At 46.1% G+C, this 22,226-nt stretch overlaps 1 protein-coding gene across 2 annotated transcripts; it reads right to left on the minus strand.

The window, feature by feature from the left end:
• Nucleotides 1–2,560: 2,560 nt before the first annotated feature.
• Nucleotides 2,561–21,227, minus strand: CPT2 (carnitine palmitoyltransferase 2). 2 transcript variants are annotated; one of them, XM_047724199.1, is made up of 5 exons: nucleotides 20,917–21,227; nucleotides 10,974–11,054; nucleotides 9,351–9,457; nucleotides 4,162–5,466; nucleotides 2,561–3,184 (listed from the first exon to the last, which is right to left on the minus strand). In XM_047724199.1, exons 1-5 carry the CDS (start codon nucleotides 21,069–21,071, stop codon nucleotides 2,853–2,855), a joined length of 1,980 nt encoding a protein of 659 aa, XP_047580155.1. In that variant the 5' UTR covers nucleotides 21,072–21,227; the 3' UTR covers nucleotides 2,561–2,852. The 2 variants fall into 2 exon arrangements, with proteins under 2 accessions (XP_047580155.1, XP_047580156.1); XM_047724200.1 differs by lacking the exon at nucleotides 9,351–9,457 and having other exon boundaries at nucleotides 20,917–21,056.
• Between the last annotated feature and the right edge of the window lie 999 nt (nucleotides 21,228–22,226).

The following is a 22,226-nucleotide window of genomic DNA, read 5'->3' on the forward strand; positions in this document are numbered from 1 at the left end:
CACACTTGTTCTGGAGTCATGAAGAGAGAAAGCCACCTGGACAAACTTGCTGACTTCCCAAAGCCCACTCCTCACACGGGAGACTCCACACGGGAGTGGCTTTAGGGTCAGGAGGAGCACAGATGTGTTTAACAAAGTTCTTTCTCCTGAGTCGGGAGGCCAACTAGTTCAAGATAATTACTGGAAGCTTAGATGAACAGAAACGTAATAGAAAGCCCTGGACAAGGAATCAAAAGAGCCTGTCCTGAGCCTACCACTTACCAAATGACCTTACATTCCTCAACTATCCATCTTCTGTATGTAAACTGGAGACAGTAACTTCTGTCCATTCCAGAGATGAGGGGACCAAATCAGCTGAACGCTTTACAAATGTGCAAGACGTGTATGAGTGCCAGCTGGGTTGAGACTTAATAGTTAAGGTTTCTGCCATCCCAGGTACCACTATAGAAGCCTTCACAGCACGCATCCAAGACCAGGAGGAAGGGTGGGGTAAGTTTTAAGTAGGAATGCTGAACAAGGAGACAGACCATAGAAGAGATTCCTTTAAAGAACCGCACGTACTCAAGGTGTACTGCGAAGGGTACATTCACCCTGAACAGATGCATGAAATAGGACATTTCAGCCCTGCAAGTTCCAATCAAGGTTTTGGTTTTAAAAACTCATACTAGGTTTCTGGGTGTCTCAGCTGGTTAAGCAACTGCCTTTGGCTCAGGTCATGATCCTGGAGTTCCAGGATCAAGTCCCGCATCAGCCTCCCTGATCGGCAGGGAGTCTGCTTCTCCCTCTGACCTCTCTCCTCTCATGCTCTCTCTCTCTCTCTTAAACAAATAAATACAATCTTCAAAAAAAATAAATAGGGGCGCCTGGGTGGCTCAGTGGGTTAGGCCGCTGCCTTCGGCTCAGGTCATGATCCCAGGTCCTGGGTTCAAGCCCCGCATCGGGCTTTCTGCTCAGCGGGGAGCCTGCTTCCTCCTCACTCTCTGCCTGCCTCTCTGCCTACTTGTGATTTCTCTCTGTCAAATAAATAAATAAAATCTTTAAAAAAAATAAATAAATAAATAAATAAAAGCTCATACTATGGGGAGCTCGCTATACAAGCGAGTTCAACACAATGGAGCAACAGCAGCACGGACATCACAGAGCAGCAAGGGAACACAGACTGAGCCTCAACTACTTGCCAGGTGCTTTCCCTGCATCATTAGAGCTAGCCCTCATTACATCCCCATGCTATAGGAACTGTCCTCAATCACAAGGAGCAACACACACCAGAGAGGCGGAATAACTTGCCTTTGGTCGTATAGGGAGGACATGGTAGAACGAGGATACCAGTTTTTGGAGGGAAGGGTCACTATTTATGACAAATATTAGACACTCAAGATCCTCTTCTGTTAGAAACTCTTTTAGACGACGCCGTCAGCCTCGGCCAGTCAGAGAATAGGAGGCATCTGACTCACCCACCCTGCAAATGGCCCCACACATAGCATAGGTTTTAAACTTACCTTTGAACTTGCCTGTCACCTTGTCAACCATTTCCTGAGCCTGCACAGGTGGACAATCCCCCCAGCGTCATTCTGCAGCTGAGAGCACAATGTAGGCACTAGTAGGAGCTAAGACTGGGAGTGCAGGAAGCGCAGCACCCTGGCAGCTATACAGGCGGCGGGGCGGGGCCCCGGTTAGTGCTTCCGGGTGACGAACGCACGCATGCGCAGCCAACACCTGGTTCAGGTTTCTTGATCAGGTTTTCTTCATCGTGCTTCACAGATGAGAACAACGTGATGTTCACGTGCACTGGCAGCTATCAGATGTTCCGCTCTGATTAAACCATGGAATATAGGGAACCTGGTACCTGTTGAGTAGTCACTAAATGACTACTGAGTGAAGGACAGGTGGAGGCAACTAAGAAGACGTGCAGGTGGGTTTATGTGAACTGTAAGGGGAACTGAGATGATACACTGCAAGTGCTTTGTGACTGGCTCATATCAGAATTCAAATCCCGATGTCCAGTAAGCCCCTGGGCGATCCACCATAAACACAGCTAAAATTAAACACAAACAAAAACCCTTCCTTTTCAAAACCCAATACAGAACAGAACCAAACACCCTTCATGTTACAGCAGTGTTCAACAACAGACTGTTAACAAAAATTCTGTGTTCACTCAAAACCAGAGATTTCAAGTCCGAAATGTATAGTAGTCACGTGTACATTAGGCCATAGATGGCAGGAAAGATTCAACTGATTAAATACACACCAATTATAAATCTTCATTTGGCTGGATAGTCAAATAGTATTCCCCAAATCCATAGGAATACCTTTTACTGCTGCAGGACTATCAGAATCAAGCACCAGCACTTTCCAGAAAAATGAAGAGGATTTTTACAAAGGATGTCCCAGGAGAGAGAGAAGTTAATAGGGAGGATGGAACAGCACTTCAACCCTCACCCAAAAAACCAGGAGCCAGTGGGAACTTACTGTTACCTGAACTTACCGAACTTAATGTTAGAAAGTTCTTTGTAGGGATTAGGAAATTAGGCTGAACAACAACAGCAACTAAAAGGAACCATTGCCAAGCAACAATTAAATTTTATTTCTGTTTCAACAACAGATACACCTAAGTTATCCTTCCAAATCCCACCTCCTGACCAAATGCCCTTAAAACTGAAATCTCCCATTCTCTTTAGTTGTGATCTAGTACCACTCGCCAATTACATGTTTAGCTTTAAAACCATGATTTTAAAGCTCAAGCCTTACAACACTGGCTGCCTAGGCACCTCATGGTTCGTTTCCTTCATATACAGAATAGGCCCCAATTTTTATGTCAATGAAGCGATGAAGGCTTTTCACCCATCCAGATGCTAAGTTTTGATGCATCTGCCGTCTATGACATCAAATATGTCTTCTAAGGCCTTCTCTACACATTGGAGAAACTCCCGGGCATTGCGGCCTGGGTAGGAGGACACGTTGCAGCCTATCCAGTTGTCATGAACAGCATACCCAATGCCAAAGCCATCAGGGACCACAGGGGCAAAGCCACCGACGTTCACCGCTGGGCTGCTCAGGGTGCTCGTGGACAGGATGTTGTGGTTTATCTGCCCATAGGCGGGGTCCAGGTAGAGCTCAGGCAGAGCAATCCCCTTGGCTGCTGCCAGGTACCGCAGAGCAAATAAGTGCCGGTCAAAGCCCTGGCCTGTCCGAGACAAAAATAGAAAACCAGAGTCTCAGAATCCCAGGACAGAAAGGGATCCTAATAAAACCCCCTGCCTGTTGTCGGAGTCCCCTTCATAGCATCTTTGAGAGTAGAAGAAGGCTCTGTCTGCTTACGTATGCACACATCCAACTCACTAACCTCTGCAGCTGAGCCTAAAATGAAAGTATGATTTTTAAAAATTCTGAAACTGAATCAGTTTAGTCAGTCAAAACAAAACAAAACAAACAAACAAAAAAAAAAAACAAGAGAGCTATGGATTCAAAAACTAAAATAAAATCCAAAGTCTAAGTCCAGTGTAAAAGACAAGATTGAGTTGCTGGAACAAAATGGAAAGGGTTTTGATGAGGTTTCTAATCTCAGCTTTACTGCTCACGTGTTGGGTAATGTGGAGCCCGTGGCCCTAGTTTCCTACTGACCAGAATGTCACAGAGATCTCTTTACCTTCCAGGACTTCTGGCTGCAGGAAAAGACAGAATTATGTGACCTTCCAGTTCCTTTCCAGGTCTCGAATTTTACCATGGAGAGGCAAAGGAAGGATGACACTTGGATTTGGGATGAGCTTTTGAAATGGCTTTTTTCTAGGAAGCCAACACACACCAAGTGAGGCAAAGTAAGAGGGGCTGCAGGCCTCGAAACCCTGACCTGTCCAAAGCAAGTCAGATTACCAATAAACAACAGAAAGAGAATTGTGTGTCACAGCTGAAAGGTGACTTTAAATGAGGATAAATTAAGACCCATTTCTCTATCCCTGTATAGAAGTAAAGAACATTCTGATCCCTAATGGCTAATCTGGCCATTCAGACTGCTAGGGTAGAAAATAATCACCACCTGGGAGTTGGCAGACGGACTGAACTAGTGAAGTGGTGGAAATCAGACACGGAGGAGGATCTTACTGAGGCCTACCCCAGAGCAGAGGGCAACGTGACCCAAGGGCAGTCTCCCCACCCCCAGCTCACCCATCGCGGCTTCTCTGGTCAGCTGGCCGTGATACTTGGAGCACTCAGCCATCATCTGCTGAAGCTCGCCAATGCTGTGTTGGGAGGGCTCCCTGACAAAGGCCTCAGAACATCTCTTCGTGAAGATGGAGGCTGGCCTAATGGTCTCGGTGCGGCCGTGCTTGAAGGCTGCGGTGCTGCAGGACTCGTAGGTGGCCACGGTCTGCCCATACTGCCGCAGGAAGGCCATCTGGAAGGCCAGCTGGGCTACCGAGTCAGGACTCAGCCTCTGCTTCTTCAAGAACTCCTTGCCCCCTCTGTGAAACTGGATGAAGTCGATGGTGAGGGTCTTCACAATGGCATCAAACCTCTCCTTCGCAGTGCTGATGCCAGTCTTGAGGGCATCGCTCAGCTTGAAGGTAAGTTTCTGCACGGCTGCAGAGGAGTCAGTGCGGGCCGGCTGATTCTGTGGGCTGATGGCAGGAGCCTGAGTGCTGTCTTTAAACACTTCATTCAAAAACCTCAGCACTGCCACCCCGTCGCCCCAAGCATGCTCGAAGTGCAAGGCGGCAGTGCCATCCTTGGCTATAATGAGGTTAAAGGACTTATCGTACCAGCGGTTGGTGCCGTCACCGTGTAGCATGCTGTGAGACAAGTGGACAAGGCCCTCGATGGGGAAGTCATCTAGGCAGAGACAGAACACAGCGGAGTCCACCTTCCTCAGCGTCTCCTCATTGCCACCATTCACCAGCTTCTGCCTGAGCTCTGCCCACACGTCTCGGTGCTCAGTGGTCAGATACGCCAGCGGAAACTCGGGGGCCGGGCTGTTGTCTGAGAGAATGTACTTCAGGTGAGCCTGGATTTCCGAGGCGCTCACAATGTTTCCGTCGTGATCCAGGACATTGAAAACATAGAAATGTCCTTTTCTTAGGACCAGGAGGTGCCTGGCCTTCTCATCAGTGACAAGTTCATCCCGAGTGCGTCTGGGTAAACGAGTTGAATTGAAAAGCCGAAAATACTGGGACATATCCAGGGGATAAGCATTAACCAGGTAGGCCCCATACCAGGACAGGGAGGAAGGCACAAAGCGTATGAGTCTCTTGAAGGTATCAGTGTCACTTTTGGCAGGGTTCAAATGGAAAACCTCTGGCTCCAAAAGACCAGCCCGCAGAGTCTTCAGAAATCGGACTGCAGAAACAGTCATGTTGGTGGCCCTGGTGAGCTGGTCATTATACTCAGACTTTGGGTCAGGGTTGAATGCCATGAATGGATTGAAGTTCAAGACGATAGAGTCTCGAGCAGTTAGGTACATATCAAACCAGGGGTCTAAAAGATTAAAAAAATGTAAAAAGAGAACATCATAAGAAGTTAACACAGTCCCTAAAAATAAAATTTGAGAAAAGAAAAATAATCAAGCAGACACAGAAAAACCTCAACCTCACTTCTTGGTTATTATGAATAATGTTGGTTTGTACGAGTTTTTGTGTGGATGGATATTCTCAATTCTCTTGGCGGAAACAAGTGGAATTGCTCAAACACATGGTAAGTCTAAGTTTAACCTTTTGAGAAACTGCCTGGTTGTTTTCCAAAGTACCATTAGCACCAGCAGTGCACGAGGGTTCCAATCTCGCCATGTCCCCGGCAACATTTATTAGTGCTACTGTCTGTCCTTTTGACTGGAGCCATTCCCGGTGGGTGTATCATTGTGGTTTGGCTTTGCATTTCCCTAGGCTTATCGCTTTTTCTTCCTCATTCTGTTTTCCTTCTTGACTCTTAAACAAGTAAAGTAATACCTCACTTGTATTCATCTCGAACAGAATAGTTGTTCATTCCCACCCCGTTTCCTTAGGTTTCTCTTGTTTCATCTCTCTTAGAGCCAACATTCACACATGTGGGGCAGAGTCTTCACCATCATTCTGTATTCTCTGTACATTTGTGCACTCACTCTTAAGAAATGTCCGAAAAGCAATCAGAAGTAACAGTCAGTTCATGGGGATCATCTAAACTAGCCTTCTGCATTCCTGTGGACTCTTTACCTGTAAAAACTCCAGAAGCAATGTTTTATCAGAAAATGTGTCTTTGGGGGAAGTTCCTTTGAGATTAGCAAGCATGGATAAAGTCTACAAATAAAAACCGTCTCCCACTGGAGGAAATAATTTTCACATGTAAAACACTGGGGACAGGATTAATGGACACACATTTATCTGTTATTCATTTGTTGGTCTGCTCATTCTGTCTCATTGCTTGAGAACATGCTGTACCAGGCCCTGCCCAGTCTAGGGGACAGAGAGAAGAGGAGGACCAGGACTCTGATTTGGATGAACTCTGGTGAAGGACACCAACAGAATTAAAACATGATGTAACACAATGAAATGGTAAGAGAAAAAGTATTGGGGTAAGATCCATTTGATGAAAGAAGACATGAATTTATGTCTCTGATCCCTCCAGTAAAAGAATTTTAAAGAGCTATAAGGCAAAGAGAATGAAAGAGGAGACAAGGGCAAATACTGGCCTTCGGAGAGCATTGAGACAACTGGTAATGACTAAGGCAGACTCGAGAACGCCAAGCCTGAGCCGGTGGCCGAGAATGCCAGGAGATAACATGATGTTCACAGAAGAACCCCAGGGGGCTCAGGAATTGGCAGCCTTGTTAAATGTGGTTGAAAGGCTATTTAATTAGACCCCCACTCCCACTCCCCAGCTTCCCTTCCTGCACCAGTAGAAGATTAAGTTTTCATCTCTGGAGAAAGTAAAACGGGGGGACAGAAGTCACAGCTGTGATCGCAAGCCCTCTTCCCTTACCCTACTCCTTCAACAGTAGCAACCGGCAGTTAAATGGAAAAGCCTTTCCTGGGAGTCTGACCCAGAGACATTAACATTAGGGGTCCCCCCAAAGAAACGGTGTAGCCAGGTCCCATTACAGTGAAGCTGGGACGGCCTGGCTCGACCCTCATCCACAGAGCTTCCAAAAGCTTTTTAATATCTCACTCAAATCCAAGGCATCAGAGAAGGAATGTGAAGGATCTGAAGAAAGAAAAGAGGGCAAAACAAACAGGAAAGAAAAAAAGCACCTTGGAGACAGACTATGAAGGAATATAAGAGCGTAAAAAAACTTCCCCAGGGCGCCTGGGTGGCTCAGTGGGTTAACGCCTCTGCCTTTGGCTCAGGTCATGATCCCAGGGTCCTGGGATCGAGCCCCGAGTCGGGCTCTCTGCTCTGCAGGGAGCCTGCTTCCTCCCCTCTCTCTCTCTGCCTGCCTCTCTGCCTACTTGTGATCTCTCTCTCTCTCTGTCAAATAAATAAAATCTTAAAAAAAGAAAAAAAAAATCTTCCCCTAGGGGTACCTAGGTGGCTCAGTGGGTTAAGGCCTCTGCCTTCAGCTCAGGTCATGATTCCAGGTTCCTGGGATCAAGCCCCGCATCGGGCTCTCTGCTCAGCAGGGAGCCTGCTTCCTCCTCTCTCTGCCTGTCTCTCTGCCTACTTGTGATCTCTGTCTGTCAAATAAATAAATAAAATCTTTAAAAAAAATTTAAAAAAACCCTTCCCCTATAACTTATTAAGCACATAGAAAACTAAACAAAAGAAAGCATAAAATAATTATTAACTTCAGGGGAAACAAGTTCATACAGGAACAGGAAAAACAATTTCAATAGGCTCCACGTCTCAGCTGACGGTGGTATTTATATGGTCCTAATAGTGTAAACACTACGTATGGAGCAAACCAAAATGACAAGTGAGCCCCGTGGTCATCACGGAATGAGACCTGTGCGTCTACGCGTGTGCACGTGTTAGGGAGAGGACAGATTGCCCGATTCTGGTCTTCCACAGTGAGACGTCAGAGATAACGCCTCCAAATGAACAAGCGAAGACGCAGTGGTTCAGGCATGGGATTTGGGGACAGGTCAGAAGAAGGAGCAGCTGAAAGTGAGGAGTGGGAAACCAGGGGAGAGTCAGAAACTTGCTATTTTTCCAGATCAGCCTGGTAGAACTCTTTGATTCTTTAAACTATATGCATGTATAACCTTATTAAAATAGGGGCGCCTGGGTGATTCAGTCAGATGGGTGTCTGCCTTCAGTTCAGGTCATGATATCAGGGTCCTGGGATTGAGCCCCTCATTGGGGTCACTGCTCCATGGTGAGCCTTCTTCTCCCTCTCCCTTTGTCTGCTGCTCCCCCTGCTTGTGCGCCCTCTCCATCAAATAAATAAATAAAATATCTTTTAAAAATAAACAAAATACACAGTAAATTAAAAGAAGTGCTGTGGGAACAGAGGTGGGACCAACCAGCTCTGAATGGAGAGGGAGGAGGACTGAAAGTTTTCCTAGAAAAATCATCCCACCTGGGTGGTTTTTTTTCTTTTCTTTTCTTTTTAAAATTGAGATGCAGCTAACATAAAACATGTTACAACTTTCAGGTATACAACCCAATGATTCGGTATCTTCATATATTGTACAATGATCAGCATGATAGGTCTAGTTAACATCTGTCACCACAGAGTCACAAAGTTGTCTTTTCTTGTGATGACAGTTTTTAAGACCTATACTCTTAGCGACTTTCAAATATATAACACAGTATCATCAACTACAGCCACAATGCTGTATACTCTACCCCATGACTTCATTCTTTCCTAACTGGAAGTTTGTACCTTTTGACCTCTTTCACCCAATTTGTTCCCCATGCCCCCCAACCCCTGCCAGCATCTATGGCAACCACATACTTGGGTCTTAAAGAATTTGTTAGGCGAAAAAATGGTAGAGGGAACAACATGGACAAAGACACAGAAGAATCAAAGACTAAAGGGTTGAGGGAACGGTGAGCTGTCGAGTTTTGTCAGGCATGAGAGTATCAGGGTAATACAAGAGATGAGGCTGGAAAGGGCAGTTATGCCAGACTGTGAAGGATCCAGGGCAACACATACAGGGCACAGGACTTAATCCTGCATCCTTTTCATGGAACCAGTGATTGGCTCTGCCTGGGTCCTACCTGCAGAGAAGGCGAAACACTGCTCCTGAGGACAAACTTCAGGTGAGATCTTAGTGGAGGAGGAGCTCCCTCGGCCTTGAAGTTTACCTCAGAAAGAGCAGATGAGGCATTCCACTGGTGGGCTGGTCTCACCAAAAATATTCTGAGACCAAACCAGGAGAAAAGATGCCTTCCTGTCCACCATGGAGGGCTCGGGGACTAGTGCTCCCGCAGCCCAGCGCACCTACCAGAAATGTAGCTCGTGTGTCTATTCCGCTTGTCCCGAGCGACCAGCTGCTTGTGCAGCTCCTTCCCAATCCCGTTCTCAAAACTCTTGCAATGCTGTTCCGTTTTCCTGAAATGTTCACGAAAAGACAGGATCAATCCATGGCAGGGAATACATGATTTCTAGACTCATGCCCAAGAACTCTTACACTAAGATTTGGGTCCCCGGCAGCATATTCCTAGAACCTAGGACTGAGATCAGAAAGGCCCTCTGATCAGAACAGCAATCAATCTAAAACAGATAAATTTAGGGTATCTTCTTAAAATGACTGATTGGGATGATCAATGAACATCTCATAAAACAATGTGTAATCTAGAAGGCAGCTTGGCATGAGGAAAAGGAGATGGGCCTTAGAATCCAGAAGAGCTGAGTCTTAATTTTAGCGTTGTCACCATCAAACTATGTGACCCTGAACCATGTTACTCCATCTCTGAGTCTTGGTTTCTTTATGTGTAAAACAGGCACAATATACCACCTTACAAGGATAAAAATACTTCTAAGCTAAGGACTCAGGATAGTTTGAAACATAATACTTAGTAACTGGTAGCTATTAAATCATTACAGTGTCAAGAGAAGCTTCAAGTGACTAATATAGAATATTTAAAAGCAGAGGACTAGAGAACTAGATCATGAACAATCCATCTACATTTCCCATCATTGCCCAGGGAAGGATGTGATCCCAATAACAATGCCACTTATTTGTACAAAACCTTCCAATATGGAACACATGAACTGCACTGGGATATAAAAGCTTAACGCAACCCACTTTTGACAATGTCCACTACTACTGTCCAATTCTATGCTGAATTAGTTTCCTAGGACTTCCATAACACCAACAAACTGCACGGCTTAAGACAACAGAAATTTATTCTTTCATAGTTCTTGGAAGTACAAAGCCAAGGTGTTGGCAGGACCATATTCTCCCTCAAGACCCTAGGGGAGACTCTGTTCTCTTTGTTTCTGGTGTTACCAGCGGTTCTTGGCATTCCTTAGTTTACTGATACAGTCCAATCTGCCTCCGCCATCAATGGCCATGTCTGTGTCTCTTCTCTTCTCATAAGGACACTAGTTATACCAGATTAAGACCCCTCCTACTCCAGTATGACCTTACCTTAAATAATTACACATGCAGTGATCCTATTTCCAAATAAAGTCACATACATGGTTCCAAGAAGGGAATGAATCTGCAGGGCATACTATCCAACGCAGTACACATGCTCACCAAGCAAACTTCTGGCCTGCCATGTGCTCTCCTCAATGAACTCCCTACCAAGAGCACATGTCCTCTGCCGATGACCAGGGCCAGCCTGCCTCCAGGTCCACCTGACAAGATACAGTACAAAGTTGGCATTCTGGCTTAGAAACCATTGCCTGTTGAGTCTGGTCAAAGAGAATCTCACTCCAGGGTCTGCTCAGTCATTCCGGAGCAAAAACCCATTTCTTGAACTTGAAAAGGTCAGGACTAGGTCCCAGGGCCCTGGAGACCTGACTAAATCACAGACACTCCTTGAAGCTTGGTCCACTAGCACTTGCCAGCCTCTCTTGAACCACCCAACCACAGTCATCTGGGGGTCTCAGCATTTACCTGAACTGGTCATCATCTAAGAGAGGCTTCTGCGCACAGAGGTATCTCTTAATGGTGTCTTCAAGCTTGGGAATAGGCAGTCTGGGAAGAAAATAAGTGTAAGGGTGACAATATGTGGAAGAAGTCAGTTAGCTTCATAAACCAAACTAATAAATAATTACTGGATAATTAATTTCCTTCCCCCAAAAACCAAAAATGGGAAGCCACAGGCCAATCAGAATAGGATTTACTAATGCAAATATCAATGGTAACTTTTTTTAAGTAAAATAAGAACTTTTTAATGTCTTCATGATGAATTTTACAAGCAAAATATTCAAATAGATTCAAAATGGGGAAGCAGAAGCTGCCCGAAGCATTCTTATTTCCTGCTCACAAGTATGATACCTCTGCTAACCCTGTTCTGGCACTGATTTTAATTCTACTCGAAGTTTGAATAACTGCATTCTTCTCCCCCAAGATGAAAAAAGAAAGTTCTCTTTTTAAATTTTCTTAGGCATTTTATGACAGAGAATCATACAGAAATGAAACACAGGTCTGTCCAAAGGCCAGCCAAATATGGGATCGACCATCAAGCCAAATCCATTCACCAAGAGTCCTACTCGGAGAACCAGATTTTCCCGTTTGCTTCCTTACTCATCATTCTCTACCACCGCATTCCCAACCACAGCGATGGTGATGAGTTACTGGTCCACAGCAAGATGAAAACACATGGACAGCCTAGTGAGGTGTACTTGCTTTTTCATGTCAGTGATTTTACTGAACAATAAATCCTGTTGTACCAAAACATACTCATAGTTGCCAAGTTAGCACTGCCAACTTAAAATTAAGACTGATATAGTCAAAATATCTAAATATGGCAGCCATTTCGGGAAACTGGAACGTTATCCATAAAATATACTTTAAAACCTTACTATAAGATATACTGTGATTCTTCAGTTTATTTTTCAATGCATGTTTATAAAAAACAGGATGTCAAAAATAATCTGCATTATTTACAGCCAATATGGACTTGGGCTGCACTGAGTAACCACTCACAACATTTTAACACGGTCGAGTACTGCTCTTATATTCATGGACTTACAAGGCAAATCCCAAATACTACCTCAGCTACCTCATAATTATGAAGTTACCTACTTACCTTTCTCAACACTTTTACACAATAGAGACAGTCATGAAGTGGGAAAAGCACATTTTCAGGATGATTATTTATTTTGGGGTTATTAATACAACAGAAACTGAATTTTCTCAATGGAACTAAATTAAGGAAGTATGGATAAAAGAAATATAAACTTTTTCTCATGGATACCAGTTTTTTGTAAATCACCTGTTTTCTATATAAAATTTGTTTTAAAGATTTTATTTATTGGGGCAACCGGGTGGCTCAGTCAGTTAAGAGTCTGCCTTCAGCTCAGGTCATGATCCCAGGGTCCTGGGATAGAGCCCCACATCGGGCTCCCTGCTCAGTGGGAAGCCTGCTTCCCACTCCCTCTGCTTGTGCTCTCTCTCTCTCTCTCTCTCTCTTTCAAATAAATAAATAAAATCTTTTTTAAAAAGAGGATTTTATTTATTTCTTTGAGAGAGAGTGAATGAGAGGGAGAGGGAGAGAGAATCCGAAGCAGACTCCCTACTGAGCATCGAGCCCCAAGGCGGGACTCGATCCCATAACCTCGAGATCATGACCTGAGCCGAAACCAAGAATTGGACACGTAACCAACTGAGCCACCCAGACATCCCTCTATATAAATTTTTTTTAAAAGATAAAGAATATGCCAAATTTAGCAGGTTTTAATTTTTGCCTTGTATAAAATGACTTCAGTGCAAATGCCAAATAGCAATACCGAACACATCACTGGATTACCTAGTTCTCTGGCAGATGACGGCCATGGTTATGAGTTACTGGTTCACGGCGGTCCTTTATTTTAAGAAATAACAATATTCTCCCCTATAATTTTAGTGATTTATCAAACGCAAAAAGTGTGAGAACTACTGGCACAGTAGAGAGAGACTGAGATGGAGACTCAGGCTTACCTCACAACTCTACCACATCATTTCTAGTTAGAGGGTTATAGGTGGCAAATTTCTTGATGTCCTAGGCAGGAGATGGAGAGAGGAACTGCCTCACAGAGACATCTGAAATCCTACCTATCAAGTTCCAGCTCCATCTAGCACAAGTTCATCACCAACATGTCTAGCATATGGAAAGGTGAAGTTCACAGCCTTTGGAATCCCACAGATCTGCGTTTGCACCCGGGACTGTCACTTACTATTCATGTGATCTCGGGCAAATTTCTTACCACTTTGCCACCTTCTTTATCCATTTGTGAAATAATAGCTCACTCTGCTACTAGGGGATCAAACTGAAGCAATATCAAGAACTTGGCGATGTGTTATCTATTTCCTTCCATCAGCTCAGCGACTTCCAGTTTGGCCCTGACTAGCTATTATTCTTCCCTAGCCATTCCCCCTAGATCTTTTATATATTTTTTAAGTTTCTTTTTAAAGATTTTATTTATTTACTAGAGAGAGAGAGAATGAGCAGTGGGGCGGGGCGGGGGGGGTGGGGAGAGGAAGCAGGCTCCCTGCTGAGCAGGAACCCCAATGTGGGGCTCAATCCCAGGACCCCAAGATCATGACCTGAGCCAAAGGCAGATGCTTAACCAACTGAGCCACCCAGGCGCCTCTGTTTTTTAAGTTTTTTAAATTTTTATTTAAGTAATCTTTCCACCCAACATGGGGCTTGAACTCATGACCCGGAGATCAAGGGTCACATGCTCTTCCAACTGAACCAGCCCAGTGCCCCTCCACTAGATTTCAGAACCCCCATTCCATTCTGAATAAACCACCCTATGTTCTATAACTTCCTTAGGACTTCTACCTCCTCAGCTTTCTTAAAATCTAACTATTCTGAAAATACCATTTGCTTTCAGATTTCTCTCCAAAAAAAGCCACTCCTCAGCTTCTAGGAAGGCCCAGGACCCTCCTGCTCTCACCACCTGGCATCAACATTAAACAGGCCTCTTTCCTCTCCAAACCCATGGCACCACCTCCTCCCCATCCTCATCTCTTTGCTGCTCCAAGGGGCGGTGGATTAGTAATCCAGCTCTCACATGGGCAGGGGGGTGAAGCCCTGGTTTGTAGAAGTTACCAATTTCTAGACATCTCCCACCAGGCCAAATTCAAGGTACCAACACGATGTCACTGAATGCGGAGTTGGGATGAACCGCAGAGCTGGCTCTCATGACTACGGTGACATACACGGGAGCTTGCCACTTACCAAGATCCTTCCTCAAAACCTCTTCTCCGACCTCTGCCCGCACATGGGCTGACAGAGAATAGGCACTAATCACTCCTTCCTTGCCCCCACTCCCCATCCCTGATTCTGCTCTATCACATTTAGTGGGTTATGTGTTATGTCCCTCTCCCCCACCAGACAGCCAACTGTGAGGTCCTGAAGGACATCAAAGATGGAGTTAGAAATTATTCTCTCTTCTGCCCTGTTGGTTTCTTTCATCATCTTCTTCTGAGTCTCTTTTCCCTCATTATGTCCTTTTGCCCTAAAAGTGCATGTTTTCTCAAGACTGGGTCCTCTGCCCTCTCCTGACTGTACACTGTCAGTGAGCCCCTCTGCTCTGATACTTTCAACTCTGACACTTCCACAGGCTCCTCTAAGCAGGGACTGAGGGAGAAAATGCAAGGAATGCAAGGGAGTGTGACCCTGCCAAAGGCAGAGCGACTCTGTCTAGGGACAGGGAAACCTCGAAGCCAGACAAACCTGAGTTTAGTTATAAACAAGTCACTTTTCAGAAATTAAATCAGTGGTTACTAGGGGTGGGAGGGGGGATGGGGAGTGACTGCTACTGTGCAGTCACTGTGCAGGTGGTCTTTTTCTGGGGGGAGGGTGCAGAAGGGAATGAATGAACTAGATAGTGGTGATAGTCCCACAACTCTGTGATTATACAAAAAAAAATTCTGAATTTTTATACTTTTAAAAAGCGAACAGTATCTCAATAAAACTGTTAAAAAATTTTTTTTAAGAAGTTCATTTCTAGGGGCACCTGGGTGGCTCGGTGGGTAAAGCCTCTGCCTTCGGCACAGGTCGTGGTCTCAGGGTCCTGGGATAGAGCCCCGCATCGGGCTCTTTGCTCAGCAGGGAGCCTGCTTCTCCCTCTCTCTGCCTGTCTACTTGTGATCTCTCTCTGTCAAATAAATAAATGAAATCTTAAAAAAAAAAAAGTTCATCTCTAGTGATCAGTTTTGTCTTCAATAAGACGAAGGAACTGAAAGAGGGGGTCTCCAAGGCCCCTCCACAATTATGTGGCTGCAGCCTCAGGAGTCACGTGGCTCCGCCCCCTGGCGAGCCATGACAACTGCATGGTGGTTTATCACGCTTCTTCATTCCCAGCTCCATGACTTTGGGCACACTACCCATCCTCTATGTAATTGTCCTCATCTATAAAATGGGGATAATATTAACACGTACCTCCTAAGGTTCTGTGCAGATTAAATGAGGCAATTCATGTCACTACCTTAGAACAGTGCCCAACACATAGTAAGCACTCAATAAATACTACATTTTATTCACTACTCAGGACTCAAGTCTTATAGATCCCAACTCTGCCACTAGACTGTTGATATCCCCAGGGAACTAGCACATCGTCCCTCCCTCAGTGCCTAGCATGGCATTTCACCATTTCTGTTGTTCTGCCTGCCCGTCACGTGTTCTCTCTTGTTCTGGTAACAGTGCTCCTTCCTACTCAAGCCCCTTTGATTCACGTGGAGCTGACCTACCAGCCGATCCTGGAGTGGGCTTACAGTGTACTGGTTCAGACAGGGAAGAACCCATAAAACAAAATTACAGGATTTTTTTTTTTTTAACTGTTAGGAAGGGGAAATCCCTACTAGCTGAGGTCACTAAGAGACTAGGGTGTAAACTATGTCATAAGTGGTGGCTGCCATTTTGTCACCATAAGGAGACAGCCTCCCTAAGAATGGAATCACAGCAATGCAAAGGGTTGAATGGAAAGGCCAAAGAGTCTTGATGACATCATATGAGCCTTAACTCAGCCTGGATTTTTCAGGTCTGTGAGTCCCTCTCTTCTGGTTTGCTTAAGTCAATGTAAGTGGGGTTTCTATAACTTGTTACCCGCAAAGGCCAGTTACTGCTTTTCAGTAAGTGCCCCCTTACAATCAACACTGATTCGCTAATCTTTAGAAATCAAGTTGCGAGGTCACCCCTTGTGTCCTTGCAGTTCTGTAAAGAACACCAAAAGTGGTTTCCCACACCCACGCACACCTGCAGCACCTCGTGCTCCCTGCAATGTAAGGCACCAGGTGCCTTGAAGGGGGTAGAGATGGGGTCCTGAGAGAGGCCTGGCAGGCCCCGCTGAGCCACATGGGTTCCGTTTCCCCACCTGCCATCCAGAGAATCCCCATCTGAACATGAACTGCTATAGAGACGGAAGAAAAGAACATTGCTAAACAGCCTTTTGTATTTGTACACAATCTAGTTATCATTGAGATAAGGCCAATCTATCTTAAGGAAGAGCCTCTGGGGCCCTGTTATCCTCCACACTCCGGAAATTCTGGCCTCCCCAGCCTCCCATTTGAATTCTGCCCATTCTGTCTGGAACACCAATTATCATCTAAAGTGATTAGGGGTTAAAAGACAAAAACAGATTGACATTTATTGTGAATCAACTATAGGCCTAAAATGGTGACTGATATTTTTTTAAAAGACACAATGGGCCGCCCCCATTCATGATCCCATCACAAGCACACATGTGCACGGGGACACACACACACACCCAGCCAATTCTAGTAACTTAGGGCCCAAATGCTGATTCTTTACTTTGAGCTGGACCCTCCAGAAACTTCTCAACATTTCTGAACATGCCATGTATTTTCAGGCTTCTGTTCCTGGGCATGAGCTGCTCTACCCTTCCTTCACTCCTCTCACTTAGGGATCTTCAAAGTCCTCAAATGCCACCTCCTCTGTGAAGCTTCCCTTGCTCGCACAGGCACTGTCACCCTGACCTGCACACAGACATAACACAGTAATTGTCACCAAGCATATCCCATACCTGCAAACACATTCCTGATGCAGCTACAGTTCTTGTGAATATCAACTGAGTACTTGTCACTAAGTGCCAGATGTGTACTAAGTGCTTCATATCAGGGCATTTAATTCTAACAATCCTGAGAGAAAGGTAATATTATCATCCCAGTGTTTAGGTTAGATGACCTGCTCACAGCCATGCAGCTAGTCTGAAGTGGAGTTGGATTAAAAATCAGATCTGACTCCTGACTCATGATCTTGTGGAAAACTGACAGGACTGGAACCATTTTAAAATAGAGTTGGAGCAGCCACTGCTCTTGTTTGAACTGGCCAGAAACCTTCTGGACAAAATGGCAATTGTCTTTGAGCAATTGTTTGAGAAGTCAACGGAAGAACAGACACCCTGATCACAAGACTGGTGGTTATGGACTGTCTAGAAAAAAAATGTCAGCAGTTAATGTATAACTGGGAGTAGTTTTTTTTTTTTTTTTAAGATTTTATTTATTTATTTGACAGAGAGAAATCACAAGTAGGCAGAGAGGCAGGCAGAGAGAGAGGAGGAAGCAGGCTCCCTGCTGAGCAGAAAGCCCGATGCGGGGCTCGAATCCAGGACCTGGGATCATGACCTGAGCCGAAGGCAGGGGCTTAACCCACTGAGCCACCCAGGTGCCCCAACTGGGAGTAGTTTGACTTATAAACATGCATAGAAAACAATTTCCCCCTTTTATTCAACTCATGGAATGTAACTCAACTTTTATTCAACTCATGTAATTGCCCCTTTCTCTTCCTCATAAGAACTTGTTGCTTTCACCCTACAGGTGGGAACCCTATTTGGGTATTTACTTGAATTTGTGCTCCCCACATAGCGATTCTTTGATCCCAAATAAACGTTCATTTGCCTCCCGTTGTAGCTCTTTCTTTTCAGGATGACGAGCTTAACCATCATGAAATGCTGCTTCCCATTTATCACATTTTATCTTTACCTATTTATCTGTCAAATCTTTCCCACTGTGTGGTATGCTCCTCACCATGACCAATTTGGTCTCTAAATCCACACCAGTAGGGGCACCTGAGTGGCTCAGTGGGTTAAGCCTCTGCCTTCGGCTCAGGTCATGGTTTCATGGTCTCATGGTCTCAGGGTCTTGGGATCGAGCCCCGCATCGGGCTCTCTGCTCAGAGGGGAGCCTGCTTCTCCTTCTCTCTCTGCCTGCCTCTCTGCCTACTTGTGATCTCTGTCTGTCAAATAAATAAAATTTTAAAAAATAAATAAAAATAAATCCACACCAATAAATGTTTCTCAAATTAATAATGTGAATGAGTGGGTCAGGCTGGCCCACCCTTTGTCCCTCCAGGACTTGCAGTTTTATATTCTGAGGTTAACTCTTCAATGTATATAAATATGGCCCTTAAAAATAACGCCTAACTGAACTATACACCTAAAAATAGTTGAAATGCTAAATTTTATATGATGCACATTTGAGCACACTAAAAAGGAGCAAAGAAAAAATCGTTAACACTTAAAAAGCAAATAAATGACCATGCAAGGGTACACAGATGAAAGTGGCCAAAGGGCAACAGGGATAGGGGTGCCTGGGTGGCTGGCTCGGTTAAGCATCAGCCTTAAACTCAGGTCATAATCCCAGGGTCCTGGATCGAGTTCCGCATCAGGCTCCCTGCTCACCAGAGAGCCTATTTCTCCCTCTGCCATTTCCCCCGGCTCCTGCTCTCTTTCCCTCACTCTCAAATAAATAAAATCTTTAAAAAAAAAAAAAAGGCAGCAGTGATATGACAGGAACAGGAAGAGGGAGGGAAGGAGATCCAGTTGAACTACCACAAAGAGACTGGCCCTTCCCAGGAAAACTAATTAGGAGAGTTCCCTGTTTTTGGCATCTTACCTCACTCTGTGCTCACAATAGCCCTATGAAGTCTGTGTTTCATTCCCATGCTGGTAAGAACAGTAGCTGAAAAAAAGTTACTTGCCTGAAACTGCTAAGTATCACATCTAGACTCTGAAAACAAGTTCTACCAGACTTCAATGCCAGGGTTTTTCACCAAGCAGAACATCAAAATGAATGCCCAAGATAATACATTTCACCTGTCTTGAGCTGAGATAAAAGCAATCTCATCTTATCTAACCACCAGTTTACAGCTAAGGTAATGGAGGCCTGGTGGTCCTTGTTCCAAGTTAAACACGGGTGATGAGTCAGTACTACTGTTCATAGCGCAATTCCTACAGACTTTTGTTGTCGCAGGTTGGAGGAAATGATCTTGAGTATTACTCCCAGTTTACTAATTCTAAAATGGAGAAAATCCCTCTGATCTTAAACCCGAGTGGAGCGCAGGCCTGCCAGAAGGTCAAGTGCTCCTGGGCTTGGCAAGTGAAGACAGGTTCTGTCATTCCTCACCTTTCCCCCACATACAGACTGGCTCAGCTCACCCGTAGGCTGTTAAGGAGACTTTGCCCACAGGCATAAAGGCAACTTTTTTTCCTCCTTCCTCCTGCCAAATTGAAGCAGTGGGGTTGGAGCTAGATAATCTCATTTTTGTCCACGTTAGATGTCTGCACGCCGTTATTTCAGAAGTGTCACCTCAGATGCTATTTCTGAGAGGGTGGGGGCAAAGATGACTGTGGGTTACACAGTCACTGGATGTGGAGAAAACAGCAACCTAGTAGCTGGGGTGACCCCTATGATACAAAAGCCCGAGCCTCCAGTCCCTGGACTGGGAGATCCCTGGTGGCAGTTTGGTGAGAAAGGAAGTGAGAAGGGTCTTTGAGACAATTTTGGGACTTGGCACCAGGAACTAACCGGTGAGTGAGCAGAGAAGTTAAAGTCTGGTTTTAGAGGGTAAATGAATTTCAGGAAATTTCTAACTTTGGAAAAGGAGCCCAGGTAGGCTCAGATTAAGGCTGGCAGTTCAAAGACTAGGAAAACTGGAAGTTGACTTAAAGAAAATACCAGGTGGGAAAAGAAAAGAAAATACCGCATGAGGGAAAAAGAGAGGATGATTTATTGGGACTATTTTCCCAATAGAGGAAACTCCAGGGGAAGTGTTAGAAGGAGCGGGTAGCTCAGGTGAGGATGAACACAGAAAAATTGGGGGAGGGGGGTTTCTGGACCTAAGCTGAATTAGAGTTTGGGAGGGGCACTGAGGGTGGTATCTAGAATTCTGTGAGGGGGTTGAAGCTGCAGAAGTTAATTGTGGGTTGGGGAGGATATATTAGGGAGAGAAACCTTGCCAGTAGTTGAGGAAGGTTTGGAAGGGGTGAAAGGCCCTCAGGTGAAGACAGGACTTGGGAGTGCTGAGGCCGGAGGAGGGTAAGGTGAGTGCTTGAGGAGTGTGCTGGGTGACCCGTGGGCTGCTAAAAGAGCAGAGTATTGGAGGCATGGTGAGTGGGGCTGAGCAACAGGCCTGAAGAAGGTCGGAGTGCTGGGAAAAGTTGAGGGAGGGTAACTACTATGTATCAGGAATTGGCCTGTCTATATTCTAGGCAGGGAGGAGGGGCAGTCATGAAAGTACTTCAAGGGACACCCTAGCTGGAGGGGTAAGGGTGGTGCTAGAGATATGCAGGGTGAGCACTTTTCAGGAATAACTGTGAGGGACTCCTCGGTATCTGGATGGGAGTTGGGTCACTGGATAGAATCTGAAAAAGGCTCAAGACGGAGAATCTGAGCGAGAAATGGGGCGTTCTGGAAGGGAATGCAAACGTTCTGAGGTTCCTGTGTCAGGAGATTCTCAAAGTGACAGGGTTTCCAGATTCCGAGTTCTAACAGCGTCCCAGGTTAAGTATTTGGGGGGTGGGAGCGGGTTCAGCACGAGTCGTGAGTGACTGGTGTAAAGGCTGGGGCCGATCCCAGCGGGCGGCGGGGACCGGGAGGCCGGGCTCACCTGGGCAGGCTGTCCTGGAAGTGCATAGTGGGCACGATGCTGCGCTGCAGGTACTCGCGGGACCCCGAGCCTGAGCTAAGGGGCCGACATAGGGATCCCGGGCCAATTGCAGAGCCCCGGGGCCAGGCGCGCAGCAGCAGCAGGCGGGCCACCATCGTCCCGAGAGGCTGAGGCGGCGAGATGGGACTTGGCGGGGACAGAGACGAGTCCGCCACCCACTAGGTCCCCAGGTCGCTGCGTCAGGAACTCCACTCCCGCTCCCGTCCGTCCCCCGAGCCACTTCCGGCCCCTGACCCCGCCCACGGGAGGGCGCGCCCGCCGCTGGCCCCGCCCCGGGCGCCCCAGCGGCTGGCAGGGTCCAGCCCCTCGCCGGGCAGGGAGCGTCATCGCCTCTTCCGCCGCAGGTCTTCCTGCGGGTCATTCTTCAGCTCCCAGGGAGGCGGGAAGCGGAGCTTCCAAGCCACTCCCTTCTTCTGTTCCCGCGCAAGACAGACTGGAGCTGAAGGAAAAGAAAGGAAGGAGAAAGAAAAGAAGGAAAAAAGAATCTGCAAACCTAAATTTAATCTAGGGTCCGTCCCAAGGAGATTGTAGGCACGTTTTTAAACCCCTGTTTCCGGGCGCCTGGGTGGCTCAGTGGGTTAAGCCACTGCCTTCGGCTCAGGTCATGATCTCAGGGTCCTGGGATCGAGTCCCGCATCGGGCTCTCTGCTCGACAGGGAGCCTGCTTCCCTCGCTCTCTCTCTGCCTGCCTCTCTGTCTACTTGTGATCTCTCTCTGTCAAATAAATAATAAATAAAATCTTTAAAAAAAAAAATAAAAAAATAAACCCCTGTTTCCTCGTCTAAGAAATAGAGGTTTGTGATCGATCATTCAACGTACCTTTCACGATCCTAGATATGAAATTAGGTAATTTGGTATGTGCAGTGCCTGGCATGTGAGCGGTAGATGGTGATGACGGCTGTTGTTACTAGTGACCCCTGAGGTTCGCCCTGTGGAAGATCCCTGACCTACCACGGTTCACAGCCCAGCTGCCCTGCGACCTCGCCTGAACTGCTATTGTGGAGGCCAAGAAAAACAAGGCTGCACCCACCTCGAGTCTAGCCCTGGCATAAGTACAGCCATCTTGGCAAAGCGGAGGCTGGCACCTTGCACCCCCTCTCCACCTGCTCCCCTCCCCTCGGTAGCATGTGTGACATTCCTCGGCCAGCCACCCCTGGCTGCCCTGGGGGAAAAGCAAATAGTTAACTTGCAGAGATTACAATCCTGCAAGACAGGCTGCCCTGGGGGAAAAGCAAATAGTTAACTTGCAG

This window comes from Lutra lutra, chromosome 4 (genome assembly GCF_902655055.1).
Source record: "Lutra lutra chromosome 4, mLutLut1.2, whole genome shotgun sequence".
Lineage (NCBI taxonomy): Eukaryota > Metazoa > Chordata > Mammalia > Carnivora > Mustelidae > Lutra > Lutra lutra.

What these genes read in the sequence shown, in the direction of transcription:
- CPT2 (XM_047724199.1), bottom strand. Translation starts at nt 21,071, where the DNA reads ATGGTGGCCCGCCTGCTGCTGCTGCGCGCCTGGCCCCGGGGCTCTGCA. An exon ending in TTAGATGATGACCAGTTCAG is followed by an intron (nt 9,458 to 10,973) that starts GTAAATGCTGAG and finishes TGAACATTTCAG; the next exon opens with GAAAACGGAACAGCATTGCA. An exon ending in ACACACGAGCTACATTTCTG is followed by an intron (nt 5,467 to 9,350) that starts GTAGGTGCGCTG and finishes TTAATCTTTTAG; the next exon opens with ACCCCTGGTTTGATATGTAC.